A 16,835-nucleotide genomic window follows, 5' to 3' on the forward strand; every position below is an offset into this window, starting at 1 on the left:
TCAGGGCTCCCCTGACTGGCGCAGAGCATCTCAATTTCCATCATAATGAACTTCAGGCTTCCTCAGTGGCCGATAATTCCACTGCTCTCACCATTCCGCTGTTGTGTAAAGTCGATAAAACAGTTAAGACGGTACCTGCGTGATAGGCGCGAAATGTGTTGCGCAAATAAGTATCTCGGTATCCACCCGAGCTAAGGCAGTAAGATGAAGACATACCCGCTTTGATCGAGTCCGCGACGGAATCTGACTGGTCGGCACCCTGTGCCCCCTTTCCCGCTGCAGTCTTCATTACTCTGCCACCACTCCCATACGTTGGCGCACTGTATCTGCCCCGTTCCCCACTATTCTCACGCTAACCGTCCAAGACTTTAACGTTCAATGGTCGTTCGAACGGGTGCCGGACCGCAGTTGTAACTGACGGGCCAGTTTGAGGGACCCTAACAATTGAAACTAATGGAGAGAAAGTTTACTGGATTAATTAGTTTAGGGAAGAAAAGGGAAATCCAATGTCTACCAATCCTCTGAGCTTAAATACCCCGAAATTGAAGAAGAAGGTGGGGGACGAATTCCCAGGTTATACAATGTTTCGGTTCAGCCATTCAACTTGCTGTGATGAGAGAAGTTGGGAGAGGGAGGAGGAGACAATAGGGTATCTAGACGGCTTACCCGCATCTTTGGTTATTGTTGTTAGGTTGTGTTGGGCGTCTGAGTTATGGACCATTCCATTGTTGTGGATGGTTATATACGGTAGAGGTAATTGTAAGTGAAGTGGAAAACATCCTTCATACAAAAAGGAAACTGAATTGGAAATAACCAAGAACGGATGCTACAACCCGGACGCACCAAAGGCTCGACCAGGATCCCAGGACCCTTACATGTTTTTGCCCCATACAGGCAATAATACCAATACCCCTTACTACTGCAACCTCACACAGCGCCGACCTGGAGTCCTTGCCAACCCCTTTCGACTCTGCTCCGTTGTCTTTCTTCCAACTCCGACTGTCATCTTGCCTTTGACATCGTCTCCGTTGATCACCGGCGTCAAGGATAACGCAGATTCGCGAACAAGACAGGCAATCGTTTGGCCTGACCGCCATCGCATCGTTCCGCTTGTCTTGGTCGCCTGGAGTCTTTCACTACAGCAACCAAGCACCACTACGATTATCCGCCCGCTACCAGGCGTGCCTTGAGGTTGAACCTGCCTTCCCATTCTCTCGACAAGCGAACGGCCTGCGAACCGATCGCTCCGTGGCATCCACAGAAACAAGTATTCGAACCAGAACCACCAGAAACACATGTCGCCTTTAGTCGCCTGTTGATCTTCTCGAACGCGCCTGAACCGACCCTTTTCCTCGGTCGCTTCTTCTCTCCCCTGTCGCGATCGACTCGCTTAGTCTTTTTCTAATTCAACCGACCTGTGCCAACTGACCACACGACAACTGTCGATACGGATCCATTCTTTTCGCACATTGCGCCTTGGTCTTTCGGTCGGAGCCGGCTTCATCTCTGGGGCCTTTCTGGTGCGTTGGCGACCCTGCCACCATTCACGCGCAACCCCGCCTTTTGAACCGTCTATTGACCCGGCGACAACAGGAAGCACATCTGTCAACTTCAGGTCCCGCAGCTTAGGGGATCGTCGTGACTACGCGCAGTCTATTTCTGGCTCAAGAACAACCAGACCTATCTCTATCCGAGGAGTAATTGCAATCCGACACAATGGCGCAAAATGGGTATGCCTGACCTCTGCTATGCTTCTCCCACTCCGCCCACAGTCGCAAATCTCTCCTCTCCCACATGACATCTCGCTCCCGCTACTCGGACAATTTCCCTGGTGGAGCTTGGCTTCATTGCCTTGGCCCATCTTCATTCCTTCCCCTGTTGGAAATCCGATAGGATAATGCTAACATCAACCTAAACCGCAGCAACATATACTCGAGGGAGCCGTTCATGAACCCAGGCCCAGCGCCGCGACCTCCCACCGACAAGCCCCGTCTCGGCCTTACCCCCAACACCAACACCCCCGGGAACATGTCCAACCTCCCTGGGAACATGTCCAACCTGAACCTCCGGTCGCCTGCCCCAGGGGTAACCAGCACATACACCGGCTCGACCATCGCCCTTCCCATCCAACGGCAGATTTCAAATAACGACGGCACCGGCGGCCTTGCTGTCATCAAGCAGGGCTGGGCCAGTGTCAAGGAAAGCAAGAACTTCATCAACCCTTGGAAGAACAAGTACCTGATACTGCGAAAGGAGTCTTTGGATTTCCACAAGGCCGAAAGCAGTAAAGTTGCCTATACTCTCTACCTCAAGGACGTTATCAATGTTGGCCGTGTGGAGGCCGCAGGAACCATTTTCGAAATCAAGAGGCAGTCCAGCGGTGCCTCCACGAGCCCTGGTGAAGAGGAAAATGGTATCAGGACCCTTCAAATCCGTGTAAAGGCCGACGACGACCTTTACGAATGGATTGACTTTATTTACGCACGCTGCCCCGGCATGGGCGGTGTCAGTAACCCTACCAACTTTTCGCATGCCGTCCACGTTGGATTCGATCCCCAGACCGGCGAATTCGTTGGCTTGCCTCCTGAGTGGTCTAAGCTGCTCAACTCTTCCGCCATTACCCAAGAAGATTACGAAAGGAACCCGCAGGCCGTCTTCGAAGTTCTCGATTTCTATTCCGACTTCAACAAGAATGGCGGCCAAGCGCCCACTCCCAACTTTCCCGCTCCCCCATCGAACAGCATGCAGAGCAAGCAGCTCGGATACCCAAGCGGCGGAAACTCCGTCGTACCTCCGCGCCCTACGCAGCCGTTGCAACAGCGTAACCCGAGCTCGAACTACCCATCCTCGCCGCCACAGCAAGGTGGCGCCAGTTCGCGCCCATCCCCCGAGCAGCGCCAGCAGATGTCCCCGAACTACAGCACTGAGCGCGCGAGAGAGGAGCAGAGGCGTGAATTGGAGCGCCAACAGAGAGAGATGGAGGAGCGGGATCGCCGGGACCAGGAGGCTTATAATGCATCCCTCCCCAAGACGAAGACTCCCATGGCTCAGCAGGAGATTGGTGGCGGTGGTGGTTACGGTGGTGCGGATCGCTTCAATCCTACACGCGCCGCTCCACCAGCGCCCAAGGGCTTGCAGCAAGCGCCGAGTCTCAAAGCTCAAAGACCTGCGCCTCCTCCACCAAGTTCCAGTTCGAGCCGCCCGCCCATCGCACAGCAGTCCAGTTCCAGCTCACAGCGGGATCTTGCCCAGGCGCAAGCGCAAAGACGGGCTGAGCAACAAGCCCAGGCGCAACGGTACCAGAACAATGGCCAGGCCCCGCCACGACCACCTCACCCATCGGCCAACCAGCCATCCAAGATTCCTACGACCGTCAAGCCGCTTAACGTTGGTAATAAGCAACCTCAGGATGGTGTCAAGGCCGCCGAAGCTGCTCTTACGTCTAAGCCTGCTGCCTCCGAGCGCTCCAAGGATGTTCGCATGTCGACCATGTCGGAGAAGGAGGTCATGCAGAAGCTTAGGGAGGTTGTCTCTCACGACGACCCCGAAGCCAAGTATTCCAAGCAGAAGAAGATTGGACAGGGTGCCTCTGGCTCCGTGTACGTCGCCAAGATCAGAGAGAGACCCGGCCAGGATCCCAACACTGCCAGGAGACGCGGCCAGGTTGCTATCAAGCAGATGGATCTTGCGCACCAGCCGCGCAAGGAGCTGATTGTGAACGAAATCATGGTCATGAAGGACAGCAGTCACCCCAACATTGTCAACTTTGTCGAAGCTTTCTTGAAGAATAAGGACCAGGAGCTCTGGGTCGTCATGGAGTACATGGAGGGCGGTGCCTTGACTGATGTCATTGAGAACAACCCCGTCATCACGGAGGAGCAGATTTCTACCATTTGTTTGGAGGTAAGTTGCGGTGTGGCTGTGATGTCCAGCCTGAGACGATCATTTTACTGACTGGAACTTCTACAGACATGCCGCGGTCTTGAACATCTCCACGAAAGGAACATTATCCATCGTGACATTAAGAGTGACAACGTCCTCTTGGATGCCCGTGGTAACGTGAAGATTAGTAAGTTATCCTACCACCCCTCATTCATTGGACACCACTAACGTTTATGCTTAGCCGATTTCGGTTTCTGTGCCAAGTTGACCGAAGCCAAGTCCAAGCGCGCCACCATGGTTGGCACGCCATACTGGATGGCTCCCGAGGTCGTCAAGCAGAAGGAATACGGCCCCAAGGTCGACATCTGGTCGCTCGGTATCATGGCCATTGAGCTGATCGAGTCGGAGCCTCCTTACCTGAATGAGGAGCCGCTTAAGGCCCTCTACCTCATCGCCACCAACGGCACTCCCAGGCTGAAGAAACCCGAGAAGCTCAGTAAGGAGCTGAAAGCTTTCTTGTCGGTGTGTCTCTGCGTGGATGTCAAGAGCCGTGCGTCGGCGATGGAGCTTCTTGAACACGATTTCTTGAAGCACGGATGCCCCTTGAGCAGCTTGGCGGAATTGCTCGCCTTTAAGAGGTCGGCGAAATAAAGGGGTTGTTGATGTGAGATCAAAGAGGTAGTGATGATGCGTGATGGTGGTTTGTGGGTGGGTGGTTAGAGGATCTTTTTAGCTAGAAGCAAGCAACCTTTGCATGAAAGAAACCTGAAAGGGACGTTTTAATACTGATGGATACCTAGGTAGGGTGGGTGGTAAGGGTGAAGAGGATTGGGCGGACGGATGGGTTCACTGTCGTTTGGGTCCGGAACTTTTGTCAAAGAAAGAAAGAAAGAAAGAAAGAAAGCAAGCAAGCGATGATAAACAACATGATTCACGGGTTTTGGATCTTCTCTCCGATGAGGTTTCGAAGTGTTAATGTGCGCGTACGATACCTTCATGGCAAGCAGACATGTGTCGTCCTTGTGGATGTTTGACCGAGGTCTTGGAATTGCATGAGCGGGCTGGAAAAGTAGGCGAAGGGTTAAGGGGGGAAAGAACTGAAATTGAGGTAGAACATGTGGTTTACCATATTTCTCATCTTCGTCTACATATCCTCGTTTACAATACATACTCTACCAGAGACCATTTTCTCGTACTGTGAACTATAGTACCTTCCCCGTTCTCTCTATTTATGCAGGTCGGATAGGTGGCCCGTGCGTGCACTGTTTGGCGAGAACCTCAAAGCGCGGGGTTGTCCCAGCAACAAAAACAAACGATCATCAACGAATCAGGAGGAGTGCTGATGGCCATTCACGAGTCAAAGAACCTTGACGGCCTCGTTTTGCGAAAACCCATTGTCGACACAATCGCATGAACTTGTCCTGTTCTTTTCTTTTTCCGTCAATTGCAACAATCTCGAACAGTTAGATGCAAAGATGTCGAGAGTTGCAAGCAAAACGAAAGTCCGCAAGTACGGAAAGCCAACCACAAAGAGCAGGGCAGAACTGCTTTTCGCGGAACTACCCAAGACTCCGGTGAAACAGCCACGCCGACAGCCCATACGACAGATTTTGGAGCCGGAACCATTGCAGATTTCAAAGCCGGAGACCACGGAGCCGAATCTGGCCTGCCATGAGCAGAAAGTTGGACCACCCCGGGAAGCGGGGCCGGAACCAGTACCAGACCTGGAATCCATGTCTGACGAGGAGGACGATGTTCATGATGTTACCGAACACTTCGACTCCATATTACTTGATGAAGAAGACGATCATCAAGATGCACCCTACGCATCAACCCCACGACCTTCCATAGGAAGTTATACGAGTTACAACACTTCATTACCACCGCCGCAACATCATCAACAAAAACAACCACCAACATCCAGGACATCACTCTCATCACAAGCCCCACCGCGACTTTCTCCTTTCAGGAAACTCGCACCCCCATCAGTACCACGGAGTCCCGCATCAGTTCAAAGGACCCCAACCAGCAAAAAGTCTCCATTTGGCCGCTGCCCACAACAATTCCCCCTCAAATCCCCACGAGTCCAACAACTCATCCAACAAGAAACTAAGCACCCTCAGTCCCCCCAACAGCAATACAAGGAACAAGACGAACAACAACAACCACAAGAATACTCCTTCTACGACACCTCCTCCTTCCACACCTTATCCTGGTCCGACATCTGCGGCCCCCCTTCCCCTTCCAACTCCATCACCAAAATCGCCGAAGCCTCCTACGCCGAAGTCTACCGCATCACCAACTCCCGCGGGACATCCATCATCAAAGTAATCCGCTTACAATCGCCCATCAAACCACAGACCAAAGCCCAGGTCAAGTCGGGCTTGGTGGACGAGGAACCTCACGCCGAATCGGACCTGCAAGGCGAGCTGAAGATATCCGAATGGCTGGCTGATATACCCGGGTTCGTGATTTACAAGGAGAGGTTCATTGTCGAGGGCAAAGGGACCAAGGAGCTGCTGGAGACGCATCAGGTGTTTCAGCGCAAACAAAAGAGGAGAGATCCCGGGAGGGCGCAGTTCTATCCGAGTCCGAGTCGGTATCTAGATAACACGAGGTTTTTGGTCGTGGAGCTGGGCGATGCGGGGACGGCGTTGGAAGATTTCATCATGGCTGAATCGAAGACGATGGGGCAGGAGATGTTATGGGATGTCTTTCTGAGTACGGCGGTGGCGATGGCGAGGGCGGAGGGCATGGTGAGGTTCGAGCATAGGGATTTGCATGAAGGGAATTTGTGTGTCAGGAGGGTGAGGCCGGCGCGGCAGAAGGAAACATCCTCGAGCAATGGTGAGGCGACCGGAAAAGGAGGAGGGGGAGGAGTCAAGTTCGGTTGGTCAGGCTTGGAGGTCACCATTCTCGATTACGGTCTTTCGAGGGCTACTGATCCCGAGACCATCGGGCCTGAGCTTGATCAAGAATCATGTCCGGCATCGCCTATCGGACGAAGGACTGATACAACCAACAACGGAGAAGCCGGCAAAGATGAGGAAGAAGCAGTCGTCTTCTACGACCTGGAAAAAGATCCGTCAATGTTCACTTCGACACACGCCCCCCAATGCGAGATCTACCGTCTTATGCGCGCCCACCTGCTTAGCAACACGCCCAAAGGCAAACCGGTCTCTTGGGCAGGGTATTACCCGTACACTAATGTGCTGTGGCTGTCGTACATTTACGGTTACCTCTGCCAGCACTTTAAGGGGGACAAGCGCGAGCTGAAAGCGTGGAGGGAGGAGACAGAGGAGATGTGGAAGTATTTGGACCCGGAAAAGGTGGATGCCGTGAGACAAGAGGGTAGTATTGGGTTCGGCGCGGCGGAGGATGTAGTGGTCTTTGCGGTGGAAAGGGGGTGGATTACTGAGGAACAGGTGATGGATGTTGGGGATAGGAGTACGGTTCTGTTTGAGGAACCGATGCTTCAAGTCCCGACTGTGGAAGTGGTGAAGAGTGGAGGAGAGAAAGCAATGGTCCAGAGTATTGAGAATCAAGTGGATGCCGAGAGACCCGGGTCAAGGGATGAAGATGAAGAAGACGACCACATTCGCCGCTATTCTAAGAGGAGGCGGACGAGGAAGAGATACGTCGAGGATGATGAGTAGCATGTGATTTACGAGCAAGCATAGCCTAGCGTTCAGTGGCATTGTTTTTCATTTTCATTGTGTATATTGACACTGGAGATCATTCAATTTTTGATCACCAAAATTTGTTCACACGCTTCGACATCATGGGGAAACGGCCTCGGACTGGAATGGTACTCGACGCAACACTAGCCAATCCAGTCGCGGAGGAACTGCGTATGTGGTGAGACCGAGTCGGAAGATGGCGGCCCGGAAAGGGCGATGTGTTTGACGAGGTTGGTATACTGGCCTTTGGCCCCGGGGCTGTACATGCAATATCTCTCGCGCGCAGTCCGGTCGGCAAGGACGAGCGCGAGTTCGCGCATCGGAGCGCTGAAGAGCGGGGAAAGGTGCTTGGGCAGAACCGAAGCCAGAGCATCGAAACGTGCCACGAGGTCCCCGACAGCCTCGGCAGCTTTGGTCGGGAAGTCGTCTTCATCATCGTCAACCTCCTCGTGTTCCGGGCCGGACTGGTTGGGCAAATTCTCTCGAGCTAGATCTTGGCGACGATAAAGAAGATGCATGTAAGGTCTCCAATCAGGATGCTTGGGCGTCAGAAGCAGACGGAGGAGCTCAATGATGACGGGCAAGTAGGCCTGGCGGGAGCTACTGCTCAGGTCGAAGATCACGTAGTAGCACTCTGGTTTGATGAAGCCCCTGGGTCTCAAGACCATCACTGCGCAAAACCTCATCGGCGTCCCACGACCCTTCATTCTGCCTAGCCTCGTCCTCCTCATACTCATCCTTCACCTCATCCTCATTCTTTCACCCCATGCTCACCCTTAACCTCATGCTCGCCCTTAACCTCATACTCGTTCTTAACCTTCTGCTCGTCCTTAACCTCACACTCGCTCTTAGCATCGTTCTTGTCTTCTCCAAGCTGGTCAGGATGCCATTTCTCGGGACATAACTCAGCCTCGGGGTCCTCAATATCAGACTTTCCTCTCTTGCCATCAGCAGCCCGATGGTAACCCCTTCCACACCCAGTACAGTATCAACCCCTGCAAGTGCAACCCCCTCAAAGTGCAAACACCCCCAAAGTGCAAAAGATTTGAGCGGCCGGAATTGTTTCGCCATACAAAAACTGCAAACTGCAGTGCAAAGACTCTAAGCCGGATTTGCATCTGCAGGGATCTCATTTTAGTGAGAGAGAACAGTTATATGCGGTTAACGGGGCTCTTGTGACCCGCTTTTTGGTGCAGCCGGGCGTCTTCCAATGGCTAGAGGGGGCAGTGTAGTCTGTGCACCGGATCCCTCAAGTGCAAATACCCATGAAGTGCAAAAATTTTCGCCGGCCCGGATTAGTTGCACTTTCAGGGTTCATACTGTATTCTTGCCGAAACTGTCGTGTTTGTTGCAGCATGGATACACGAACCCTCTATAATAATAGGGGTTCTTTCAGTTCTCCTGTGTGTCATATGGACCCTTGTACTTGGTATCCCAGAATTTCCAAACGTCAGACTGACCGAGATCGACCACGCTACTTTCTATGCATTGATTAGACATCAGTCAAGGATGCGAACAATGAAGGCAGACAGCAATGCTCTGAGATGATGTACAAGTACGGAGGAAGAAACGAGGAGGACGGAGGGAATCTGGGGCAAATATCACTTTGCGCTCAGTAGCCCCTCTTTCGCAGACGTATATTCAAGCCAGGTGCGGGCGACGAAAATTAGAAATCACTCGAGATGATGCTGTGAGAAGGAAGTGCAAATAATGGTTTAGGAAGGAACGACCAAAACGCCAACTGGAATAACACGGGCCCTTCAGTCTTCCCGCTCTAGAGGTACCACATAGACTCCCGTCCCACTCTCATTCATACGTACTCAACACCACTCGACGAATGGGTTGGACAGGGCGCCAATTCACTTCGTTCGTCTTCGCTCCCTTGCCTCCAGTTTACTCGTCGCCCTCATCATCCTCTTCCTCCTCATCTTCGTGGTCCTGGTCTCCCCCGTCCTCATCCGCAGAGTCATCAACATCGAACCTTCATCTCTTGCCATCAACAGCCCGGTGGTAACCCAATTTGCACCCCTCCGCCTCATCGGCTCGTTTATTGCAGCAAGTATAAATGAAACCCCGAAGAGTGTCAGGATTACAACGGTTCTCCTCCGTATCCATCTCACCCCAGGTTTGCTCGTCCCAGTCATACCACGTGGACGAATTTTCGTCGAGTTCCATGTCCTCTGTTTGCCGATTAGCTATTTGCCCAAGAGCGGGAGTCAGAGGCCATCATCATACCTGAATGGTAACGGCATTCCTTTTCATTGTCGTCTTCCTCGAACGCCTGGCCACACTGAATGCAGATGTGAACGGTGGACGCCGCTTTCCGTTTCAAGCCAGAACCTTCGGTCTTTGCGGCGTTGAGCTTGGTTATTTCATACAAGTGTTTCCCCACGAGTTGTTGAGCATCACGGTCAGCGCAAACGCCGCGCAGAACGGCACGAAGAGTCGACTCGTCTGCCGAGGCAATTGCCTCAATGAGCTTCTCTCCCCTCAGAGTTGACTCCATGACTACTTGACAAACCTGTGCGAAGGTGCTTAGGCAATTAAAAAGATGCTAGAAAGGCGAGTGCTAGAAGAAGGTTACAGAATGGCGGGAGGGGTATGCACGCCAATGACGGATGAGTGAGGTACGAGGAGGAGAAGAGGAAGAAGTTCGAAAGGCCCAGGATAAATTTTCTCTTATACCCGGCCCCACTAGGATCTAGAACAAAAGCGGTAGTCGGGGTGATTGTAAGTTTGATCCTGTCGGCTCGCGAGTTGCAGCCAAAGGAGGTGGTTGATCCGAAGGATTATGGTCAACTCTCGAGCCACCAAACACACGCATCTATCATTATCACCATCACCATCACCATTAAACCCTCCTACATCCTTTTTCTCAGACCTAATAACAAGCCTCAACCCCCGTCCTGCTCCGCGTCAACATCAAGATCCCCACAATCACCCCATAAAGCCCCAAGACCTCACTAAATATCAAGATCAACACCATGCCCGTATACAGCCTCGGCTGCTGCGGGCTCGCCCTCACCCCTGTGTCTCCTACAATTCCAACCGCAAAACCAGCCGTTAACCCAGTCAATCCGACGGCAAGGCCGGCGCCGAGCTGTAGGAACGCAACATAGAGCGGCAAGGGGTCGACAAGGGCGTTGGAGATTAGGATGGAGGTCACGAGGCCGTAGATGGAGAGGATTTGGGCCATGATTGTTGGCAGGCTTTTTGGCGGGTCATTATTAGTTGTTCTTGTGCTCTTCTAGGAAAGATAATAGGGGAGGGATGATATTAGGACAAAGATGGGAAATTCGTTATTACATGTTTTGAGGAACCCGTTCAGGCTTCAGGATGCCCGTTGCAAAGATGGCACCTGAGGACTTGGCTGTGCCGTAGGAGGCGCCGATGACGGCAAAGATGATGGCTATGGCGGAGCCGAGGGCGCCGAAGAATGGCTATACTCGTTCATGTCACTTTCAATGAGACTTCGAGATTCTGAATGAGCACGGAGTGGTTAGGGGTGGAGTTGACGAACGGAGTATACGGGACTGTCATGGAAATAAACGTATGTTAGTCGTAGGCGTACACATCTTGGCAGAAGAGATTTGAAAGTGAGCATCATACCATATGTCCCGATCGATGTAAGCTTTCTCCATCGTTGGAGCTATTTGTTGTCGTTATCAGTGTTCTGATCAGTCTGACGGTCCTGGTCCGTTTTCCTTTGAGGTAGCAATTTTCAAGCGAGGTTCGTGAGCTTAAATACCTTTTGTATAAGAAAAGTTAGGACCAGATGGGGGATGAAGCTTATTTGAACTCTAACGTAAGCTCTTGGCTTATCCTATACACGTAATGCCAGGCTCACAAAAGAGCATACGATCGGATTTTCGGACGCAGGAAGATGTTTAATATCTGGGGTTAGCTTGCGATTGGTGAGGCCGGATCACTTGACGATTGACTCGACCCCCAAGCTCGGATTACAGGCCGAAAAGCAACTACGGGAGAGCCAACAAGATGTAAAGTCTTCTAGAGAAGTGTTAGTCGCATCTGTCTATCGATTCCGTATGCTCTGCTCAGCGTTGTTTCTCAGGCAGACGCCAAGGTGTTGGATGACTTCGCCGAAATCGATGTAACATATGCACATGTTGTGCAGAACATGTAGATGGTGAAGATGGTGAACATCGATGTTGGCTAACGTGAGCGGACAAAGTGCCCGTTGAGCTTTGGGTGACTTGGAAACTCTTCTGATATTTCTCGCACGTTAGCTTGATCGTCAATCCTCAAGACCCGAGTCCTTCAGCCCATTTGTCTATCTTATCACCTTTAGGACACGCCTCGACAAACCAACCAGTCTATATCCCATCGTGATCACATCTTCAAACCATTGTACCCATGTAGCTTCTCCTTATTTTTCTTATGTTTCCGCTTAAACAGATCCTACCTCCTCCTCTGATTCAACCAACTGCCCAGCCACCTCCACCGTTCCGCCACGCCCTCAACCCACTCCACATCCCCAATCAGCCCGCTCACCCTCCCCTCCGGATCATCCCACCTATTCCCCTCGAACTCGACAAAGAAGAGATACTGAAACGGCGCAATCAAGCTCGGCAAACTATTGATGCTCGTCAGGTTCAGCCCTCTCCTCTTGAAGCACCCAAGTACATCCGCCAGCGCTCCCGGCGTATGATGCGGCACCGTGAAGGAGACCATAGACTTATACAAGCCCTTGTAAGCATCTCCTTTTTCCGCATCATCATCTCTCCCACCATTGCTCCCGGACACCGACGATGATGGACGTGGAGACATCGACACGGGCGACCCACCACCCGAGCCCGAAGAAGACCCAGGCAGAGACTCAGCCCGGTCCGTAGTCCACGGTAATCCCTCGGGCAGCGAAACCTCCTGCTCGACGCCGTCATCGCTGCGGCTGCTGCAGGGTCTCCGCCGGAGAACAAAGAAACGGGTCGTGTTATCCTCGCGGTCCTCGATGCAGCGCGCCAGCACATCCAGGCCGGCCATCTCGCCCGCTACTTCGCCCGCTACCGCGGCGCTCTCTCCCGAGGCGTCGGCAGCCGCGAGCTCGGCGGCTTTGCTGGTAGAAGAGACCTCGATGGTCTCGACGCCCTTGAGGTAGGTGGCGAAGAACTTTGCGGTCTGGCCGAAGGCTTGTGGGTGGGAGTAGACGCGTTTGACGTGGGAGAGCGAGGTTAGGGGGGTTGCCTTTGCGGTTTCGACGTCGACATTTGATAGAAGTGATGACTTCCTCCGGCCTAAAAGGAAGTGGTGCACGTCTAGGTAGGCTTCGCCGCAAATGGTGATGTTGGGGTAGGTGGAGGCGCGGTCGGCGAGGCAATCGAGGGTGAAGCTGACGGTGCCGTGGGTTGAGTTCTCGAAGGGAGCCACGCCGAAGTCGACATTGGAGTCTTGGACTTCATCGAAGACCTCTGTAGAAGGTGTTAGTGATTCTTCTTTTCTTTTTTCAACTAATGAAGCCAAGTTGACAAACCTCTGATGGTCGTTGTAGGGACAAGTTCCCATTCATCCTGGTTGGGAAAGGCAGATTTTGTCGCCTATATTTCACAACAACCCCAAGTCAATATCCATCTTTCTGAACACCAGTGGAAAGAATAGAAATCCCGTAGCCATGTCAAGAGCCTTCAAGTGTTCTCTCAAGTTGAATAGACTTAGTATCCGTTTTTGTCGATCGTCCTTTCATGCACTGTCTCAAACCTGACAGCCCGTAACAGCTCCCTTTCTCCAGGTAATTTCGCCCACCAAATCCAAGACTCATCCAAACCCACTTGACCGTCCCTCCCAAGCCCATCTGACGCGGATCACATACCTGATGAGAATACGAAGAGAAAGTCCCCAAGAAGGCGACCTTCCTCTTGTGACTCTTCTCTCGAGTTCCTTCCGATGTCGGCGGGTTCGCCATTGTTGAGCTCATGTTTGCAGACCGCTCACAACCTCTTGCTGCTTAACCTTCTGGTTGCTTTGGAGAAGTACACACACACCAGCAGCCATACCACTGCTCAACGAGTTTCAAGGTTTGTCGTTCGTGGACGTATGTTGTAAGTTGAAAGACGCAAATTCCCTGATTTGGGTCGGAGTTGCGATTAAAGGTTGCTAGCGGCCAATCATTCATAAAGCGCAGCGGAGCCCTTGGAGGCCCATATGCATTGTCGTGGTACCTGAAGCGGAGGGTTGATTTGTGTACAGTATGAAGTAATTCTGGAGTCCTATTTATGTATGGTTGCCCCGAGCACCTACACAGTATCCGCTTTTAGTTCGTTAACGTGGTTAGGATCCTCCGACTCAGGCTCACCGGCGTCTTGACTTGTTTTGATACCGGTTTCGGCCGGCCACACGGGACTTTTGCCCCTCAAAGACTCCGACCGCCGAACCCCGCTCCGGCCCCGATGACCGGCTTCATATTTCCCATCCCTCGCTCAGCAGTTGTGTTTTTGTGATAGACCCACAAGGAATAGGTGATGACACTGCGCACCCCGAGGACTGCATGGTTCCGGGTTCACAAGCTTACTCCAGATTCTACGCCGAGTAGTCCAACAGGGTGGTTCATCTGATTTCCTCATCTTCAGTGCACGGGCACTTGAGAGTGCCAAGGCTGTAAATCGTCACCCTCATGAAAAGTTAAGGACAATCCAGACCAAGAGCCATCAAGATCTAACAGCAAAAAACAGAATGAACGTGGGATTCGGTCCTCGGCTACCGCGTACTAAGCCCTATTTAAACCATATCTCATAACAACCCGTTTAAATTTTCCACCCAAGATCCCATAACCCAATTTTTAATGAACCGAAAGCATAAAGGAGTGTTCATAAAGACAGACGCTGTCAGTCCCCGGGATAAAAGCAAATCCATTCCTCCTGGTTCCGCGCTAGACATTCGATCCTTGCCATCTTCCAACTTGAGGTATCGCTTGCGTCTAGCTAAGGGATTTTTGATGAATCATTCGTTGGTCTTGGTCGGATCTACGAAGAATCAACCCTTGATCCCATTCGTGGACCTTCCGCTTCAATCATAGGCAATTTGGTTCTGTTGCGGCGATTAGTGAGTGACCAGGATTCGGCGGACCAAGAAAAGCCCATACCTTGGATTTCATCAAATCAAACTCAAGAAGCCGTCATCATAGAGCGAAGCGGGCTCGGGCGGGACACCTGGTGGGTACCTGGCGGACGAGGGCTTGCGCCGGAGCGAGCTGCGAACACTTTGTCCGAGCTGGTTGGCTTGGGGAGCGGCGCTGAATCAGCTTTCGGCGTCGTCGTCGGCTCGGACGGGATAGCTTGAGTTCCGGGTCCCTCGTTGTCGGCGAGGGATTCAACTTGTCAATCGTCGTAGTACTCATCATCGTCGCTGACGTCAGCTAGCTGCTCGAAATTGACCTTGTAGCGGAGAATACCGCCGATACCACCGAAACCCTTGACGAACTGGTTGCCCTCGGTAGAACGGTCGGAAACGAATTCGAGTGTGGTACCAAAATCTTTGTAGTGCTCGGCAATCCACTCAAGGAAGGACTCCTGGGAAACCACCTCCATCTCCTGGCCTGTCTCCTTGTCCATGAAACTATCGCGGCTGGCCTGCTCCTGTGCCTTGGTAGTATGCAGGATGACCTGGGATCCGTTGCTATCCTTGAGAACCCAGCGGTTGACCTCGAGGTTCTCGAAGACGATGAGGGTCTCGACGGCGCCAAGCTCCAAAGCCTTGAGGGTATCCTCAATACCGTAGCAGATGCGGCCGGTATCCTGGCTAATCTCCTCGAAGTACTTGCCGATGAGCTTCTTCTCCTGGATGAACTTGACGTTTCCGAGGGTCTCGGAAGACAGCTCGATGGCCTGGTTGAAGCCGTTTTCACCACCGTACGAGACATCGACAACCTTGACGACCTTGGTCTGAAGACGGGGATCGAACAAGTCGGAGGCGTTCAGGTCGTTCTTGAAATCGGCGGAACCAGCCAGAACGATACCGGCAACGTTGGGCCTATCGTTGGTGATGAAGCACTGAACGGCCAATTCGGCGACCTTGCGGACGTAGTTGTGACGCTTTTCCTCACGGAGACGGGCAAAACGCAGGGCGGACTGACCACCACGACCGTGCTTCTTGGGAAGATCGACGGAGAACTTGTGGACGATGTCGCGGGTGTTTCCACTAAGCGTACCGAACAGGGCACCGTTACCATCCATAATGATGAAACCGAACTTCTGGTCGGAGTCGAGAAGCTCGGCGAGAGCCTCGGTGTGGAACTTGTTGTCGCAAAGGTAGAGGGAGGTGTTGATGGGCTTGAAAGGCTCGAAATCGATGTTGACCTTTCTCTCCTTGCCTTCGGAGGTCAAGATTTCACCGCAGTACACGACAAGACCATTGGGAGGCACCTTGTTGTACAGCTTGAGCCTTTGCTGGGTCGAGGTAATGGCCGAAAGGACGGACTGACGGTTGACACGCGACTTAATGTTCGAGGCAGTGCCCTATAGTAACAGGTCAGGAACAGCTGTTCGGCAGGATGAGGTGTCGAGGTTGAAGGGGAGCATGGTGACGCACATATTCTTCAGCCAACATCTTAGCAGCTCTGGAGATCTGATCCTTGGGAGCTATAGACGACGAAGAGTCAGCATCACTTTAGACTTTTGGGCCACGGTATAGCGGAGCAGCGAAGACTACTGCCAAGTGTCTCGCTATGCGATCAAGGGAGGGAGGGTAGACGGCGGTAACAATGCCATGGTAGAGACAAACGTACGGATGATGAGCGAGATCATGGAGGTACCGTTGCCACGGGCGGCCTCAAGACGCTTGATAAGCTTCTTGACCTTCCATATCTCGATCTATGGGCGGACAAGGACATATCGTCAGCATGCGAACATCACGTCGGCAACTCTGTTTTTTTGCGCGCGCGCAGTCGGGAGACGGATGATGAACCACTCACGTTCTTCTCGGCCTCGTTGGCGTTGGGATCCATCTTGGCGGTTTGGGGTGGTGAAGAAGAAGAAGAAGAGGAGGTGGACTGGATCGAGCTGTTGCTGGCGCCCTGGAATTAAGTTGGTGCAGCGAGCGTGGTTTGTGATGTCGTCCTTTGGGTTGGATCTGCTTTCAACGGGCGGCGAGCAGGGCAGGACGGCAAAGTGGGCAGGCAGGGCAGGTTGGGGTTGTTCTTTTTCTTTTTTGCCCACTAGAACTAATCCAACTAGGGTCGCCGGGGCAGTGTGCCTCGCCGCTGGATATCCTTGAATTTGGTGGGGTTCCAGGTCCAAAGAAATGAATGCGAAGTACGGAATAATT

General features: G+C 52.6%; 5 protein-coding genes across 5 annotated transcripts; 2 read left to right on the top strand and 3 right to left on the bottom strand.

The window, feature by feature from the left end:
• Nucleotides 1-1,547: 1,547 nt before the first annotated feature.
• On the top strand, nt 1,548-5,133 carry SMAC4_08843 (uncharacterized protein). Its single transcript, XM_003343624.2, has 4 exons — nt 1,548-1,730; nt 1,923-3,903; nt 3,970-4,069; nt 4,124-5,133. Exons 1-4 carry the CDS (start codon nt 1,717-1,719, stop codon nt 4,531-4,533), a joined length of 2,505 nt encoding a protein of 834 aa, XP_003343672.1. The 5' UTR covers nt 1,548-1,716; the 3' UTR covers nt 4,534-5,133.
• A 224-nt stretch (nt 5,134-5,357) lies between these two features.
• SMAC4_08844 (uncharacterized protein) lies at nt 5,358-7,538 on the top strand (the record flags this gene model as incomplete). Its single annotated transcript, XM_003343625.1, has 1 exon — nt 5,358-7,538. The coding sequence occupies one exon, from the start codon at nt 5,358-5,360 to the stop codon at nt 7,536-7,538; it is 2,181 nt and encodes a 726-aa protein (XP_003343673.1).
• A 2,007-nt stretch (nt 7,539-9,545) lies between these two features.
• SMAC4_12090 (uncharacterized protein) lies at nt 9,546-10,068 on the bottom strand (the record flags this gene model as incomplete). Its single annotated transcript, XM_003343626.1, has 2 exons — nt 9,546-9,742; nt 9,798-10,068. The coding sequence occupies 2 exons, from the start codon at nt 10,066-10,068 to the stop codon at nt 9,546-9,548; spliced, it is 468 nt and encodes a 155-aa protein (XP_003343674.1).
• A 1,771-nt stretch (nt 10,069-11,839) lies between these two features.
• On the bottom strand, nt 11,840-13,491 carry SMAC4_12089 (uncharacterized protein; the record flags this gene model as incomplete). Its single annotated transcript, XM_066091050.1, has 3 exons — nt 11,840-12,988; nt 13,051-13,114; nt 13,387-13,491. The coding sequence occupies 3 exons, from the start codon at nt 13,489-13,491 to the stop codon at nt 11,982-11,984; spliced, it is 1,176 nt and encodes a 391-aa protein (XP_065946770.1). The 3' UTR covers nt 11,840-11,981.
• Nucleotides 13,492-14,658: 1,167 nt separating this feature from the next.
• SMAC4_08845 (uncharacterized protein) lies at nt 14,659-16,831 on the bottom strand. The gene is made up of 4 exons (XM_003343628.2): nt 16,483-16,831; nt 16,297-16,381; nt 16,101-16,150; nt 14,659-16,027 (listed from the first exon to the last, which is right to left on the bottom strand). Exons 1-4 carry the CDS (start codon nt 16,513-16,515, stop codon nt 14,891-14,893), a joined length of 1,305 nt encoding a protein of 434 aa, XP_003343676.1. The 5' UTR covers nt 16,516-16,831; the 3' UTR covers nt 14,659-14,890.
• Between the last annotated feature and the right edge of the window lie 4 nt (nt 16,832-16,835).

Source organism: Sordaria macrospora, chromosome 4 (genome assembly GCF_033870435.1).
Source record: "Sordaria macrospora chromosome 4, complete sequence".
In the NCBI taxonomy this organism is placed as follows: Eukaryota; Fungi; Ascomycota; class Sordariomycetes; order Sordariales; family Sordariaceae; genus Sordaria; species Sordaria macrospora.